Below are 15621 nucleotides of genomic sequence, written 5' to 3'. Positions count from 1 at the left end.
CTTCTCATCTCTCCAATGATTTCTCTAGGGATATATATATATATATACACACATACATATTTTTGCTACTTTAATGTGCCTCAAGAGATTGAGTATTTAGCTGGAAGACATTACATTGTCTCCATGGAATGGAAGCCCTTTAACATATAAAACCCCAGGAGAAGCATTTCTAATAATTGCTTTTAAAATCCCTTTTAAATGTACATATTTATCCCCCTGATACAGAGAATCAAGGGGTTCCAAAATAGCACAGCAATGGTATTTACTGTACTTTTCAATTCATCACCCGGCAAAACAGCCAGTTGGGCTCCTCCATTTTATTAATTTAAAACACACTCATAATTCTGTTTTACTGGCAGCTCTGGGGAAGAGGAAATTTGCAGGGTCACACATTGGAGAGGCATGTCAGCATTCCCTCATAGCCTCTTAATCATGAGAGCTATAATATATTTGGTGTAACAGTTTATGATTAACAACCCTCATTTGGCTTCTATATACACTATGACTTTGTTATCCGGTTTGGAAGTGAGGGGTTGTGCCCATGCTGAACATTAAATAAACAAGCAAATTTTATGTCTTTAGAGCTGTAATTCAAAGAGTTGGGTTATTTTTTTTAATAGGAAAAAATCAAAGATCTGAGATAGAATCTTGAGCAATTTTATTCTATTCTTCAAGACTTACATGAGTCTGCTTAATCATTGAGAAGATAGGAATGAAGTAATTTATATTTTTAAATTGGTATAAGTACTGCCTCCATCAAAATGTAACCTATCCATACATCTGCAGATGGTTGCAATTGAAAAAAAAATAACAGAATGTTTTTTCAGTGTCCCTTTTGAATTATAAATAAGTCAGAAATATTTTAAATATTCTCTATGCCTTTTTCAGCACCTCAAATAAAGATGATTACATAATCAAAATCTGTTTAGCTGTTTTCAAGAAGCCACTTCTAAAACATTTTTGTCTTCCATAATTTCATCCTAAAATACCAGAGATCTTTACCGTTGAGTACCAAGATATGACTCAAAGGCACATAGAGGAAACACATTAAAACAATTCTTTTCTCCCCTTTTTTAGAAAGGACTTTTTGAGAGCTATAATAATTGCTTTCAAAAAGACTACAGTGAAATCTGTGTATAGATTTAATCTGTCCCTGAATATCACTTTTCTATAGAACCATCACTATGTGGGGTTTCCTTAAGCAGGCTTTACTATATTTTAATGTCTATATAAGGCTTTCCCTGAATGACTTTGTCAAACAGGTCTTAGGAATGTTTTTTAATTAAATCATCAGGTTCCATGAGAATAATTATTTTACAGGATTACCAGTTTATTAGGGATGTCCTCTTAACTGTTAACATAAAGAAGTCAGGAGAACAGTGAGGTTGTCTATCGATACGAGGTCTTTTGAGAAAAGTTTCACCAATAGCTAAACATTAGCTTAGGGAGCTCAAAAATCAAACAACTCAGAAAAGCAATAGAAACAAATTTTGCAAAAAAATAAAGAGATGCTATTAATGGAGAAGTAGTGTTGGATCACTAATGCACTACCTTGCTCTGACATATGGGGAAGACAAGAAAGGAAAACCTTTAGTTGAACATGGTGGTGGTAGTGGCAGTGGTGGCAGTGGCAGTGGCGGTGGTGGTGACGGTAGTGGTGGTGGTGGTGGCAGGGTCATGAGATTAGGGAGTATAACACATCATACCAATGGAAAATATCATCTTGTACTTGGGACAAAGCTTCAGCCATCAGTGAGATAGAACAGTTAAACCATTCACAATTTTTACAGCAAAGATACCTGTTAGAACAAGTAAAAGCTTTCAGTTTAGATCACAAAAGATATTAATACCGTGCATACAATGTTACATGAGTTTGGCTTGACATGCTTAAAGAGTCACCAAGCTCAGTGTTATTGGGAGAAGCCAGCAACCCTTCAAGTGGTACAAATCCATGCTTTGTTGATATACTGCGATATTAGGCAGTGAAAACGATGAAATCAGACAGTGCTTGGCTGAAGCCCATCTACATTTAGGGTTGATGTCTTGCTCAACAAGACTTGGGATTGATCAAAGCTAAAGGTCATTCTTATGCTTCCCATTTCCTCTCCTCCCAAGCCTCCCCCACAAAAAATTACAAGAAATAAAACTAAGTGTAAAATACCCAGTCCCACAATTAAATATCAGGAGCACACGTACTTAAAATGTGAGACCCAATCCTTTGTTTAACGAATCCCTTCTGTAAATGACTGCCACAGACACTGTCAGTTTCAGCAAGATATCTTCCCACAACTACAGTGGTCCTGCTTGCTTCAAAATAAGTCTTCAAATATATAAATTTTTTTAAAATCACAAGAAAGATTAAGAAAATGAAATATAAAAAAAGATACCCTCCAAATGGCAGCAGAGGCTAGTCCTCCCACCTTTTATTTCACCCACCTCTAAGGAAGTATGGCTCAGAGAAGTAACCCAGAGCTTTTGGATTACCATGATCATTATTTGAAGGGAACAGGGTCACTGTATGTGGGGGAAAAACAGGTATTCCAAGTACAAATAGGTATTCTGCAGTTAAAAAAAAAGACATCAGACAGCGCTCCAAACAATGCAAGGAACAGAAGGCACACCATGCTTTGAGGATAAAGACAGAACATTGAAAAGATTTTCTCCCAGAGAGGTACATGCTGACAAAACAGTGCATACAATGGATCAACAAAATAAAAATGTTTTTTCTTAAACTTTATTAAACAAATGACAAAAATGAGAATGAAGTCCCCAGCATTTTCTATTTAAAAATTAATTTGGTTTGTTAGAGATTTTTAATAAAAATATACTCTGTACTGCCTTATATATACAAACAAATTTTTTAAAACACAGAAAGGGATTAATAATATACAGCCAAGCTTATGAAATTTGGTTAGTTTTCCCAAGTCAATTTCTCAGGAGAAAGAGGTGAGGGGAAAGGGTATTTATTAGCTCATCAGCCATTTTAAGTGCTTACTGAGAAAGCAACAAATTTAAGCTCTGAACTATGTAAGACCTACCTTTGATCTCACCATAAACCATCACAGACAGATTGACAACTGCTTTCTTCTCACCAAGGAAATTTGAAACACATGAAAAGGAACTGTTAACCCACTTTCTTGGACCAGAAAGCTCTTATCTAATGATTGTGAGCTCATGGGTCATCACTGTCACCTCACGCTCTATTCCAAATGTCCACGTGGACTATTTATGCCTGACCTGTGATAGAGCGTTCTAAGTTCCTACTGGTCTGATCGGCCACAGTCAGAAACATTATACCTTGATCCCAACATAGTAAAGTCAGTTTGGTACTCTTTGAGAATGGACAACAACCAATTCATACTCTATCAAAGACATTTTACTTTTTCCTGCTTTGAGATTCACTGAAAAAAAATTAATTCACAGTGAAACAAAACCATCACTGTATCTTACATAAAAGCCAGTTATTTTAAAGATTTCACACATTCACTAGACTATGCTTACAAAGTTGTGTGTGTGTGTGTGGGGGGGTGTTGTTGTTATTTTAATTCATCTTACTTGCTTGTCAAGTCTTCAAGGGAAGTGCTTAAACTGCCCTCTATAACATTCTGAAGACACCTGGCATAGGGGAGTTACCACCCTGCTGGTGTGGCAACATCAATTTGTTGTACTCCATAGAGGCCAACTCCCAAATATACAAACTTGTCAATGTCTATGTATCTTAGGTCATTCATCCTCTTAACCCTCACTAATTTGTAATATAACACTCTGATTCCAAACCATATTCCAAAGTTACTTTCCAAGGAATTCTCTTAATATTCACTGGATCAAGTCAGTTGACCTTGAACACACTTTTGGGAATACAACTGCATAAGCTTACTTCCCCATTCAAGATTTCCAACAAAATTCCAGCAAAAGGAAAAAACCCTGATGCTTAAATGCTACTGTAGAATGATAGGGCTAGTAGCTCAGATTTGGGCTGAGTCATACTTAAATTATCCAAAATGAATAAGACTTTATCTTGTTTTTAAAAGTTTTTTTTTTAAGAAAAAAAAATTCATCCAGATTCCCTGGGATGTTTAATAAATTTTATTGTTGGTTATTTTTCAGTATGGTGAATCACACAGCCTCATGCTAAAGCTGAAATATATTTATTTCCTCTTAGGTCCTAAGGCAAGAAATATACTGGTCAACTTTTGAGGCAAGAATATTTTTGAACCCTATAAACTTCTTCCCTAATCTGATATGTATAATAGTTCTAGGATCTATTAATATACAGATAATCTGTATCTTTCATGGAAAAGTGCCTCAGAAATGTGCTTTTTTCATTGGTATAAGGAAGTGAAATGTTCTGACTTATTGGACACTTTTAAAAATTATTTAAGAGTTTGATGAGCCCTAAGCAATGATTCCTGGGAGTAGAACACAAGTAGCAAATGTAAATGTGTGAAAAGTGACCACAAAATAATCATTCATAAATCTATTTTCAAATATCTCTAGATGCCAAATGACTAAAGACATATAAATTCCTAATAAGAAGTAAAGGAAAAAGTATGTATTTTTTTAAAATAAAAATCACTCAAGAAAACTTGAGGAATTGATACCAAGAACTTCTTCAAAGAAGAACCAGAGTACCTCTAATTAAATTGTTTTCTACAACAGGTGAACTTTTAATTTCATCTACAACATCAAAAACTGCCAGTTTAACTCTCTCCCCTGGCTCAGTAAAGTAGAAATGGGAAAATAAATAAAAGAGAGAAAAAATTAAAATAATTATAGTCTGAGTCTGTGAGTACTTATTAAGTCTATCAGTCAAATATCCCAGACTAGTGAGAAGGATGATTTAATGATAAGATTGGGCTTGTTTTAGGTAATATCCCATCTAGATTACACTTTTATTTTTTTGTTCAATTGTGCATCCCAAATCATGAGTTAATTTTGCATTGCCAACATTCCTCCCAATCCCTTTGCCAGAAAAAGCAATCAAGGAAACTTGTATTTCTCTTTTTAAAAAGTTCAGATTTCTTTATTAAGTGACATCTTAACACTGACCTAAAAAACCTATGTCAACCTCAAATATAGGCCAATGTTGAAGAAAATGTAAGTGCTTTAAGTATTACATTTCACTCAATTTAACAGAAGCACATGGAATCAAACCAAGGGGAAAATACACTGCCAACATGTTTTAATGCTTGCCAGGGTAAACTACCCTAATCTCCAACTGTATCTAATAGCTTATTTGGGAGCAACTCTCCTTTTGTGTATGGTTAACTTAGTTCAATGGAATACCATTATGAAATGGATATTTCCAGGGGACTCTGCTGAAATGTTCACACCTGTAAGCCTCATATGAAATTAGTGGGAAGTGCATGTATGTACATTTTATCCACTATATGTGACATACAATTTGCAAGGGAAATGGGGACTTAAAGAACATGTTCGATGTGAATTCTATTCTGTGACTGATTTACTTCCTTCCATATACAAATTACAAGCCTCTGAACATATGCACATTTTTTAATCAATATAACTAATCAGGAGTAAAAAGAGACTTGTGTTACTACACCATGGGAAAGCCACATAAAGTGAAGCGAAAAGAACATTGGGCTTGCTCTCAGCAAATTTCTGCTTTGCCACTTATGAGCTGACTAATCTTGGGCAAGGCATTTAACCTCTCTAAGTCTCAATTTCCTCACTTGTAAAATGACAGGGAAAAAATCTCAAGACTCCCACAGCTCTAAATCCAAAATGATGAAAATGTTATTTGTATAAAATCACACTTGTTAAGAGTAACTTAAGTTCATTACTATCGGACAAATGACAGGAAAAATCTGAGGGAAAGTGAAAATGATGTGGCTGATTTAAATAGGTTGAAAGTACATAGGCACAGAAAAGTTTTCAGGAAAGAAAGTATATAAATTCAAATTCAGTTTGCAACCAGTGAAAGGAAAGGAAAGAGTTTACTTAATCCCCAACTGAATCTGTACAACAGCATAGTAATCTGCCAAAAGGTAAAAAACTTCAACCAGTTGTTTGGCCCCACAGAAAATACTCTGACTTTTCACTAAACCACCAGATTGTTTCAATATCATATAGACACAACTTTAGTACCACACACCATTTACTTTCAGTAGAGGGGGAGTGGAATAGCCTATAACCTATTACACAAAGTGAAACGGGAGTAAGCCTTGAAGTAATTGTGAGTTCCCTACTAATGGATATTACCTGAGGTCTTCTAGGCAGATTCTTAGGAGAAACTACCAATGAATTTAAATATTGTTAAGTTATAAGAGCTATGGGTCAAGGCTTTAAGAAAAACTATATCTGGCAGAAAATTGCATGTATCAGTGGGGAAATTCTCAGTCACATGTTAAAATACACAATAATTTCATCGGGAAAATATTTTAAGAGCATTGGTATTCAAAAATGCAAACACAACCAGAAGTGTAGACCTAGAAGTATATCTAAAATGGTGCTCTCTACTGATATGCAAATGCTGTCTGAAATCAGGCAATGAAAATTGGATTTCTGTGTACTTTGTGGAAAGAAAAGGGATATCAGACATTACTTCTTCTATAATTGCCCAGCCTTTTCTCCCTCATTCTCTGTGAGTGTAATATGTTGGCTTTGAAGCCATTCTTGAGAGAAAAATTTGAATGGTTCTTATTTTAAATGGCAGAAGCAATTTATCACAGCTCAATGACTTAGAGTCCTGGCAAATTCCCAAATTCCCATCACATATCTAGGAAAGAATCTGGCCCACAGACTGCCTTTAATTAAATGTCTGTCTAATCACCCAACTTCAATAGCATACAGATGATTGTCATAGAGGGTTGGAATTACTCACTTCAAGTTATGGAACTCATTAAGTACATTTCTTCACACTGAAAGAATTTCTTATAGCTTGACTCAGCCTTAAGAAAAAAAAACCTAAACAACAAAAACATTTTGCAGTCTGAATATCTTGCAATATTATCCAACAAAAGAAAAGGAAAATGCTAATTACTAAGCATAAGCCTTCTATATTAAAATAGGATTTGTTTTACATGTGTGAACCTTAAAATCATTAACTCTTAGGGCAACTGTGATACGCTGGTGATTCGAAGGGCTATTCTGCCTAAAGAGTAACGTATTGTCTTAAAGAACATGAGCGACAGTTGGTCCATCTGATAAGAGCCACTTGTGGCATCTGAGTCAATTTGTAACATCCTCCTCTCCACCACAGAACTTACTTATACATACTTGTGCTCATATGCCTCACAATCAGATTCTGTAAGATGAAGTGAAATGTGTTAAGAGAATGGAAAGTTTCTGGGGAGAAAGAGAGTCCAGAGTCAGTTTCAGGGATTGACAGAGTCCCTGCTTTTATCCTATGCTGTACACCGTGTGCAATATGCAAAGTGCATCATCTATTTGTTTAATTAGGCTATAAAAGGTGTTTGGAATGATTCTCTGATTAGTGTTTTAACACATATATTTTATGTGTTAATGTAAGATGGTCTTCCTTCTAGAAATAATAGCATCCACTATGGTTCTGATTTTCTGCCGATGGTAATAGGTGTGCCTTTAAAAACTTCATAGCTAGGGATGTGCTGACTGAAAACAAATGATGCCAACATCGTTCCTTTCAGAAACAGTAAAGAAGTAGGAGTCAATAACCTCTACATATGTCATCCTCTGATGTGATGTCTCAGATTCCCAGAGGCTACAATGTGCCATTCCCTACCTGGAAGGTCCTACCAAGCTGAAAAGGCTCCAAGCGCAGACCCAGGGATGATCTGTATGTCTCCAAACCTAAGACTAAGCTCAGCTACACTGAAGGAGCTCAAGACCGTGTTGGTCACTAGGTGATCACAATTTCAGCCATGGCAACTGATTTCCACCTTTGTCACCGCTGAGAGCATTTACATCAAGTAAATCACAAGCACTTCAAGCCCTGAAGCTTATAATGAGTAGATAAAGCACACATCTTGGTTACTACGAAAATGGAAAGAAGAAAACTGCTTAAACACCAGAGAAAAGGTAGACAGTTTTATCCTCACAGACATGCCCTACCTAGAACTAAACACCCTCTCTAAAATACTTGCTTTCAAACTACTTCTGAGAAAGGAAACTAGCTGCATTATATCCATTTGCCTTTGAAAATTCATCTCCGGTATTTATATACTGTACACGGGATAAGGTTTTGATTCATTTGACTACCTGTTTCAGAAACATATTATGTAAGTATCAACAAAAGAAAAGAATTGAGGGTAGAGACACAAACAATGGACACCTAAAGAAAGAGAAACCACAGGCTGCTACACGGGATTCCATTTCATCTACATTTGAATGCAGTTGGGGCACTCATTTGACATCAGTTTCTAAGTTAAAAAAAAAATGGCATGTGCAAAAAGCTTTTACTTTTGCAAGATCTAACAGCTGAACCTCCAAATAACTATAAGAATAAGATAGTCATAATATCAGTCAACTATTATTATCTATGGAAATTCTATATGATTATTACCATCCTCCAAATTCATATATTCATCCATTAGAGTCTAAACTGAAATATGGAGATAAATTAAAAGAAAAACAAAAAAACTCATTTCTAAAAAGTACAATTTGTAATGCAAAGAGCCCTAGTCTGGGAGTTAGGGCATCTGAGTTTCCAGTCCTGGCTCTGTCCTTAATTAGACACATGACTCTAGGCAAGTCACTTTTGCTTTCTAGGCATCATTTTTCTAATCTGCAAAATGATTGTTGAATAAGATGACCACTGATACTCTCAATTTGAAAATTGAGAAATTCTGTGAAATAATTAAATCTGAAAAAAAAACCCTAAATATGCAATAATACAAACATCTCTCAAACTCATTAAGAATTAAGCTAAATGTTAAATCATCCCTGGAATCAATAGGAAAATGGAAATTTTCCAGAACCAAACAAAAAAAATTGTATTAAAACTGATTAAGTTTTAAGACTATTTAAAACCAGCTTATCAACATTCATGTTGGAAGATAATTATTTATGGTTCATTTAAGGTCAACCGATATTTTTGTTGAGCTTATATTACTGCCAAATTCCACTTAAGTTAGCCAAATATATCCAGTTCTTCCTACAATATAACGTCATAAAATGATTACAGTAAGGCCACTGGCAGGAATTTCACAGTTGCAACCAATTTCAACATTCTGATGGTTAATTAATAGCTACAAAATTTATTCCATGATTCACATTAGTAATAAATGTAGCAAGTAGTGAAATAAAAGGCATGAGAACATTACTATGATACTTCTCCAACTCCTACAAACATATGTACCAAAGTACTTTAATGTCTAGTATTTTGCACTGGGCGGAGAGGGGTGGCAGTCTGGCTGAGAATGAACCCTTTGAAGGACAAGACTCTTTACTTCTTTATACCAAAACATAGTGAAAAAAAGAAAGGCAGCAACACAAAGGAGGCACCTTTAAAATAAGTCAACCACCATCAACTAGAAGGTCTTGTCCATGCAACCTTTTTTTTTAAGTCGGGAAAGGACCCAAGTTATTTTTAGCAAGAATGGGAACATACAAAGTATAATAAAAGTATAAATATAGAGGAAACTGTGCAGGAAAATATTCTCCTGTCTCAGACCCTGTTCAGAAATAGTTAGTCATTTAATCTATTGGTCAACATTCAATATCAACAGTCAATAATGTTTTTCTTTCATATAGAGATTATGAGGACCAGAGTTTTTTAAGACTACTGACCAACAACAGTTTCTTCCACCAACTACTCAGAAACTAACCCTCTTTAATTAAGTTAGAGTTAATGTACATTATACTGACTTTAATACTAATTTAGACAAGTCCTGGAGAGAAACAAAACCAAATAAATTCTTCCCACCAAAATGTGCATTATTTTGCCCAATATTTCATCAAGATTTGATTATAAATAATAACTTACATTTAGCCTAGAATTAAGTTTCATCCCTACCACTATTTATGAGGCACTAAAAAGTGGATCTCCTCTTAAGAAATCAAGTAAAGCCAGTATGCCTTCCTGTAATTTCAGAGACAATCTAGCCCAAGCACTCGATTAATCAACATGAAGACAATCTGTTTTACATGATTGGACCTACATGAATATTTTCTGCATAAACACAACTCACTTAGAAGTCATATTAAATTGATTATGAATTTCCTTTTGCTAGCTACCATCAAAAAAGAAAGTAGTAATAGGCATATTATGATAATCCATTATTGTAATTTCTCTTATCTACCTGGTTAAAACAAATATCAAAGAAAGCTACACTGTCCAGTCATTTGATATTTTTTTATTAAGAACTTAAAAACAGTGTGTATACTATTGAAAACCTTGCTTGTACAGACCTTTTTCTTTCTTTCTTTCTAATAAATAGTGGTGATAATGAAGGAGGCCCCAATCTAAATTCGGGATCTATGACCCCAGGCTCCCAGTAGCTAAAGACACGTATGCCATCCTCATCATTAAGAGACATTCATACACCCCCTACTCTGTCTCTTCATCAAGATGTAGATTACCAAAGGAATGCTTGTTCCTAGGTAAGGGCGGGGAATTGAGCACAACAGGATTACCGAACATGAGGGGCTGGCTGAAGGGGCTTACTATTTCAGAGTCTGAATCACTTGATTCAGTCCCACTGCTGGTGGAGCCCTCTGCTATTTGAATAGCAGCCATACGGTCTACCATACCACAGTCTACCATACCATGGTCTACCATACCACTGGCACACCCAACCTTCTTGTTTGGGCCAAGAATAGCTACGCCATTTGCCAATGCTTTGCCTTCTGAACTAGCCATTTTGGTGAGCTCTCCCTTTCCATGGCTGTCTAGTCTGCTTTCTTCCCCTGGGGTTGAGACTACATAGCTAAGGATGAATGGGTCTGTTTCTGACTTATTAAATGCATGAGAAACATTTTTTAAGTGTGGCCTTTGCAAGACAGGGGAATGACTTCCATAATGAAGATGTCTATTTGGGACAATGTCCTCTTCCATTATTGTATTTCTATAGTCATGCCCATTTTCTGAGACATAGCCCTGAGACCCAGTTCTATCCCAACTCAAATTAGGACTTGATCCTCTGCTACTAGGAGACAATGGAGTGGCAAGAGGACTACGATTACCAGACCCCCTAAACATTTCATCTACCAGGGAGCTATGCCTTTGAAATCTGGGGCTCCCACTACCATAAAAGGTTAAGTCTTCTAAATCATCATCAATGTACTCTCTGGAAATGGGCTGGGAAGACTTCCAAGAGTTGGGGGAATCCCTGTGCCTAGGCTTGTTCCAGTTTTCATCTCTAGAGAGCATATAAACACCACTGGTCAAATCACCCTCATGATTGTCATTTGTTGGGGAATGCAACTGAGTTACTGGTTCTCTTAGAAGGTCATATTCACTATCTACATCACTGCAGTCAATGAAAGGAATGGAAGTGCTGCTGCCCCGAGCAGCCCTCGATGCTGGACCTGTGCTCGGCTGCTGCGACTGAGGGTTACTCTGCCGCGTTCTGTCCTTAACGACCTCCTCCTCTTCCTCCATCGTTGCCATCACCACACCGTCAGCCCGCCGGCCATCCTTGGGGCTCTTCTTCAGAGAAGGGCTCCGGTGTTGCCCAGATTCCTCGACATTAATGTTCAGTTCTTTCCCTTGGTGGCAACTCTGGCCTCCTGGTGAATCAGTACCATCTCCATAGGTAAAACTTGAGCTCTGCAGGAGAAAGGGAGGGTAGGCAGGAAAACAGAGAGAGGGAGAGGAGGTAGAGAAAATGAGGGGAAGAGAATAAGATTAGATTTGGACTTCTTGGTTTGTTTGATTTGTTTCCCTATATCTGAGTCCAAATGAATGAAATCTCATCAAAACCACAGTTTCTAGGGGGTATTTGTTTTGTTTAGTTTTTACTGATGAAAAGAGGTGGGAGGAGGGGGATTAGACTAGACCTGTGATTGGTATAAGGAATTCCTAACTTCCTCTGTTGATGCAAACCAGTACTTTGGTTACTGGGAGAAATAGTAATGATGATGAGAAGCTCCTCCAGATGTTATTGAAATATGGCAATATGGCCCACATTATAGATACAACACTTAAAAGTTTTCAAAGCATTTTCACATACAGTCTCATTTCGTCTTTGAAAAGCATTGAGGGTAATAAGTACAAATTCACAAAATATATTTGAACATCATAGAGAAATAATTTAGGAACACAGAATTTTAGCTTCAAAGGACCTTAGAAATCATCTTGTCTAGCCTGCTCATTTTATAGATGCAGAGATTGAAACCTAGAATGAGTTGATCTTCTATGCCCAAGGTCACACACTTTGTAGGTAAAGCTGGGATATAAACCTCGGTCTCCTAATATTCTATGCTTGGTGCTCTATCATATGTGAAAAGTTCAGAGCTAGGTGCCAGACAAATGTATGTCCTTGCTCTCCAGAAGTACACATAAGTTGTTATTTAGTGTTTGAAGTTTACACAAAACAAAGAAATCTTTCTCACCCCTAAGTAACTCTAGGGCACTCAGGGACAATAGAAGAAGGGAATTTGTCATAGACCTATAAAGACAGGTTAACAAAAAAATCTTAAAAAAAAACAAACAGAACTCTGTGCCTAAATTCTATGTGCTGAATGGATACATTTATGTAATGAAATTCCTTAATGTTAAGTCTTAACAAAGTTCTTATTCTCCATCAGAGAAAACTCAAAACTCTTCCAGAAATTACCTCCAGGAAAATATGCTTTAGCTACCCTCAGAACAACACAGTGATAATGCCTCTTGCTGAGAATAGCAGTTGCTGCCCTGTAAAATAAACCCTGGGAACTCATTCGTCAGTTTGATGCCAACTAGGGGTTATGACCTTGGCAATGAGCTGCAGTTACACCCATCAGCTAGCATAACGGTTTCTAATCTTTTCAAGCAAGTGAACCTGTTTAGCTGATGGAGACTTTAGCTCCACAGACTTCTTTAATTTTACCATTTAGCTAAGACTGTGACAATATGGCAAGCTTATCTAGGGTTTATATCATACATACAACTAAATAGGAAACACCAAGTGGGTTGAATCCCATGGGACCCCATGGCAAATTTTAATTCCAGGCTGAGAGGGTAAAAGAAACCGATGGCCTAAAGTTTGGGTATACATAATAGAACTTCACGCTTTTGTACTAGAGCCTTTCCAAAAACTGCTTGAAAAAAAAAACAACTAAAATTAAAATGAGATCAAAATTGCTAAACTTAAACAGGAAGAATAGTAAAAGTAAAATATTTAGCAATACTAATTAGAAGCGGGGTGGCTAGGTGGTGCAGTCAATAGAGCTCTGGCCCTGGAGTTAGGAGGACCTGAGTTCAAATCCAGCCTCAGACACTTAATATTTACTAGCTGTGTGACCTTGGGCAAGTCATTTAACCCCAATTACCCCTTAAAAAATACTAATTGGAAAAAGCCACTTGAATAACATATACACAATACTTATCACCATTACTGACTTGTTTTGGCACCTCTGAGTTCTGTTCGGAAGGCTGAGCAGAGAGGCTTCTGATTGACCGAATCTTGCTGTGCTTCCTGGGAGAAATCACATCAGGTAGCTAAGTTATATACATTTTTCTTCCCATGAAAAACTAACACTGAGCATTTTCTTAAAAAAAATAAAAGCCATATCCCCAAATCCTAAAAGCAAGCATTTATAATTTGTTCTGAAAGTGACTCAAATTCTGCCTTTTCTCATCCCTGGAATACCTTATGAGTTACTTAAGTATGATTGAAGAGAAGGTCAGAGTCGACTCAGTTTCAACAATCATTATAAATCTTAGAAATGGCCTTGTAACTTGCAAATGTCAATGGAGACAGAAAGAGAATCCCATGGAATCTGGCACACACTGAGCTGCAAGCTCCAGGCTAACATCTTCCAATTAGTTCTGTGTATTTAATATATTTACTTTCTAGGTCAGTTTTATAAAACAGACAGTGCTTATTTAATCAGTTTATACTATCTAGTACTTGAAATTCAAAGGAAAAGAAGCAGCGGCCTGCCAATAAGAATGGATATCGATGATAAAAGACTTATCTTTGGATCACTGCAATTATAAGCTCAATCATGGCAGCTGAAGAAGAACACAATTTCATCAATAACATCTCCCTTTACTCTTCCCCTTCCTCTGAAAAATAATAAAACTGAATAGAAACTCTGGAACTTTTTGTGAAAAATATAATGAAAGAAAGTAAATTACAGAGCTATCAAAAATTTGATGTTTCTAATGAAAACTGAATTGCAAGGCATTTTCACATGTTAAAAAAAGGAAAAATTAAATAAAGATCATTTATTGATGACTTTAAGATCCAGAAAAGATTACCATCTCAGGATGAAAATGCTATTCAAGATGACTTATGAGAGGAATACAGTTTTAACTATACTCAAATCTAATCTACAACTTTCGCAGTATTAAAAAATATAAATGCTTTTAAAGTAACTAATAATCCCAATATTGTCATATTCTCATCTATTATTAAGATTTTGCTACTTTTCTATCATAGTCTTTCCTTTCATTCATTTTATCCCTTTCTCCATGCTAAATTTTCTAATCCTACCTTCTCATCCATGACTTATCTGATTTACAAACTCATAAAAATTTATTAAGTTCAAGGTCAACAAATATTTACTGTGTGCTTACCCATTTAAGTATTCCCTCCCAATTCTTCATACTCAATTTTCTGTTTTGTATTTTTGTCCTTTTTTTTCCCCGATGGAAGTCTTTCTCCACTATCCTTGGATAAATAGCTCTCATTCCTTGCTTAATACTCTTGACCTGTTTCTTTCTCTCATATTCCTTTATACAGATATAGAAATGTCCTGATTTTGAACTGATTGAACCTCTAATTTGGAATTATGCCTAAAGGGCTATAAGACTGTACATACCCCTTGACCCCACTAGGTCTGTAACTCAATGAAATTTTTTAAAAAGGAGGAAAGAGCCTATTTGTATAAAAATATTTATAGCAGCTCCTTTTTGTGATGGCTAGGAATTGAAAAACTGATGGGATGCGCATCAATTAGGGAATGGCTGAACAAGTGGTATAAGATTGTCACGGAATATTATTGTGCTATAAGAAATGATGAGAAAGACAGTTTCAGAAAAAACTGGAAAGACTTACATGAACTGATACAGAGTGAAGTGAGCAAAACCAGGAGAACACTGTACATAGTAACAGCAACACTGTATGATGAACTGTGAATGACTTAGCTATTCTCAGCAATATAATGATCCAAGACAATCTGAAAAGACTCATGATGAAAAATACTGTCCACCTCCAGAGAAAGAACTGATGCAGTCTGAATACAGATTGAAGCATACTGTTTTCTCTTTCTTTCTCCCTCCTTCCCTTCCTTTCTACCTTCTTTTCTTCAGTTTCCTTCCACAAAATGACTAATATGGAAATGTTTTGCATGATTGCACATGCATAAGCTATTTCAGATTGCTTACCATCTCAAGGAGTGGTGAGTTGAGGGAAGGAGGGATAGAACTTGCAACTCAAAAAGTTTTTTAAAATGTTGAAAAATGTTTGGGGGGTGGCTAGGTGACACAGTGAATAGAGCACTGGCCCTGGAGTCAGGAGGACCTGGGTTTGG

The 15621-nt window shown here is 36.2% G+C and overlaps 1 protein-coding gene across 3 annotated transcripts in view; it reads right to left on the bottom strand.

Moving 5' to 3' along the window:
- FARP1 (FERM, ARH/RhoGEF and pleckstrin domain protein 1) overlaps positions 1-15621 on the bottom strand; it is a 334579-nt gene that overhangs the window by 64280 nt on the left and 254678 nt on the right. For all 3 annotated transcript variants that reach the window (XM_069064154.1, XM_069064153.1, XM_069064152.1), the window contains 2 exons: positions 13484-13559; positions 11470-11710 (listed from right to left, as the gene is read on the bottom strand). In XM_069064154.1, coding sequence (XP_068920255.1) covers positions 11470-11710; positions 13484-13559 — 317 coding nt within the window. The remainder of the gene's footprint in view (positions 1-11469; positions 11711-13483; positions 13560-15621) is intronic.

The sequence above is a fragment of the Petaurus breviceps genome, unplaced genomic scaffold (genome assembly GCF_028583685.1).
Source record: "Petaurus breviceps papuanus isolate PSGF00001 unplaced genomic scaffold, PetGlider_PUasm1.0 90625, whole genome shotgun sequence".
NCBI lineage: Eukaryota > Metazoa > Chordata > Mammalia > Diprotodontia > Petauridae > Petaurus > Petaurus breviceps.
The sequence above is the reverse complement of the archived record's forward strand: the minus strand, read 5'-3'. Positions and strand labels throughout refer to the sequence as shown.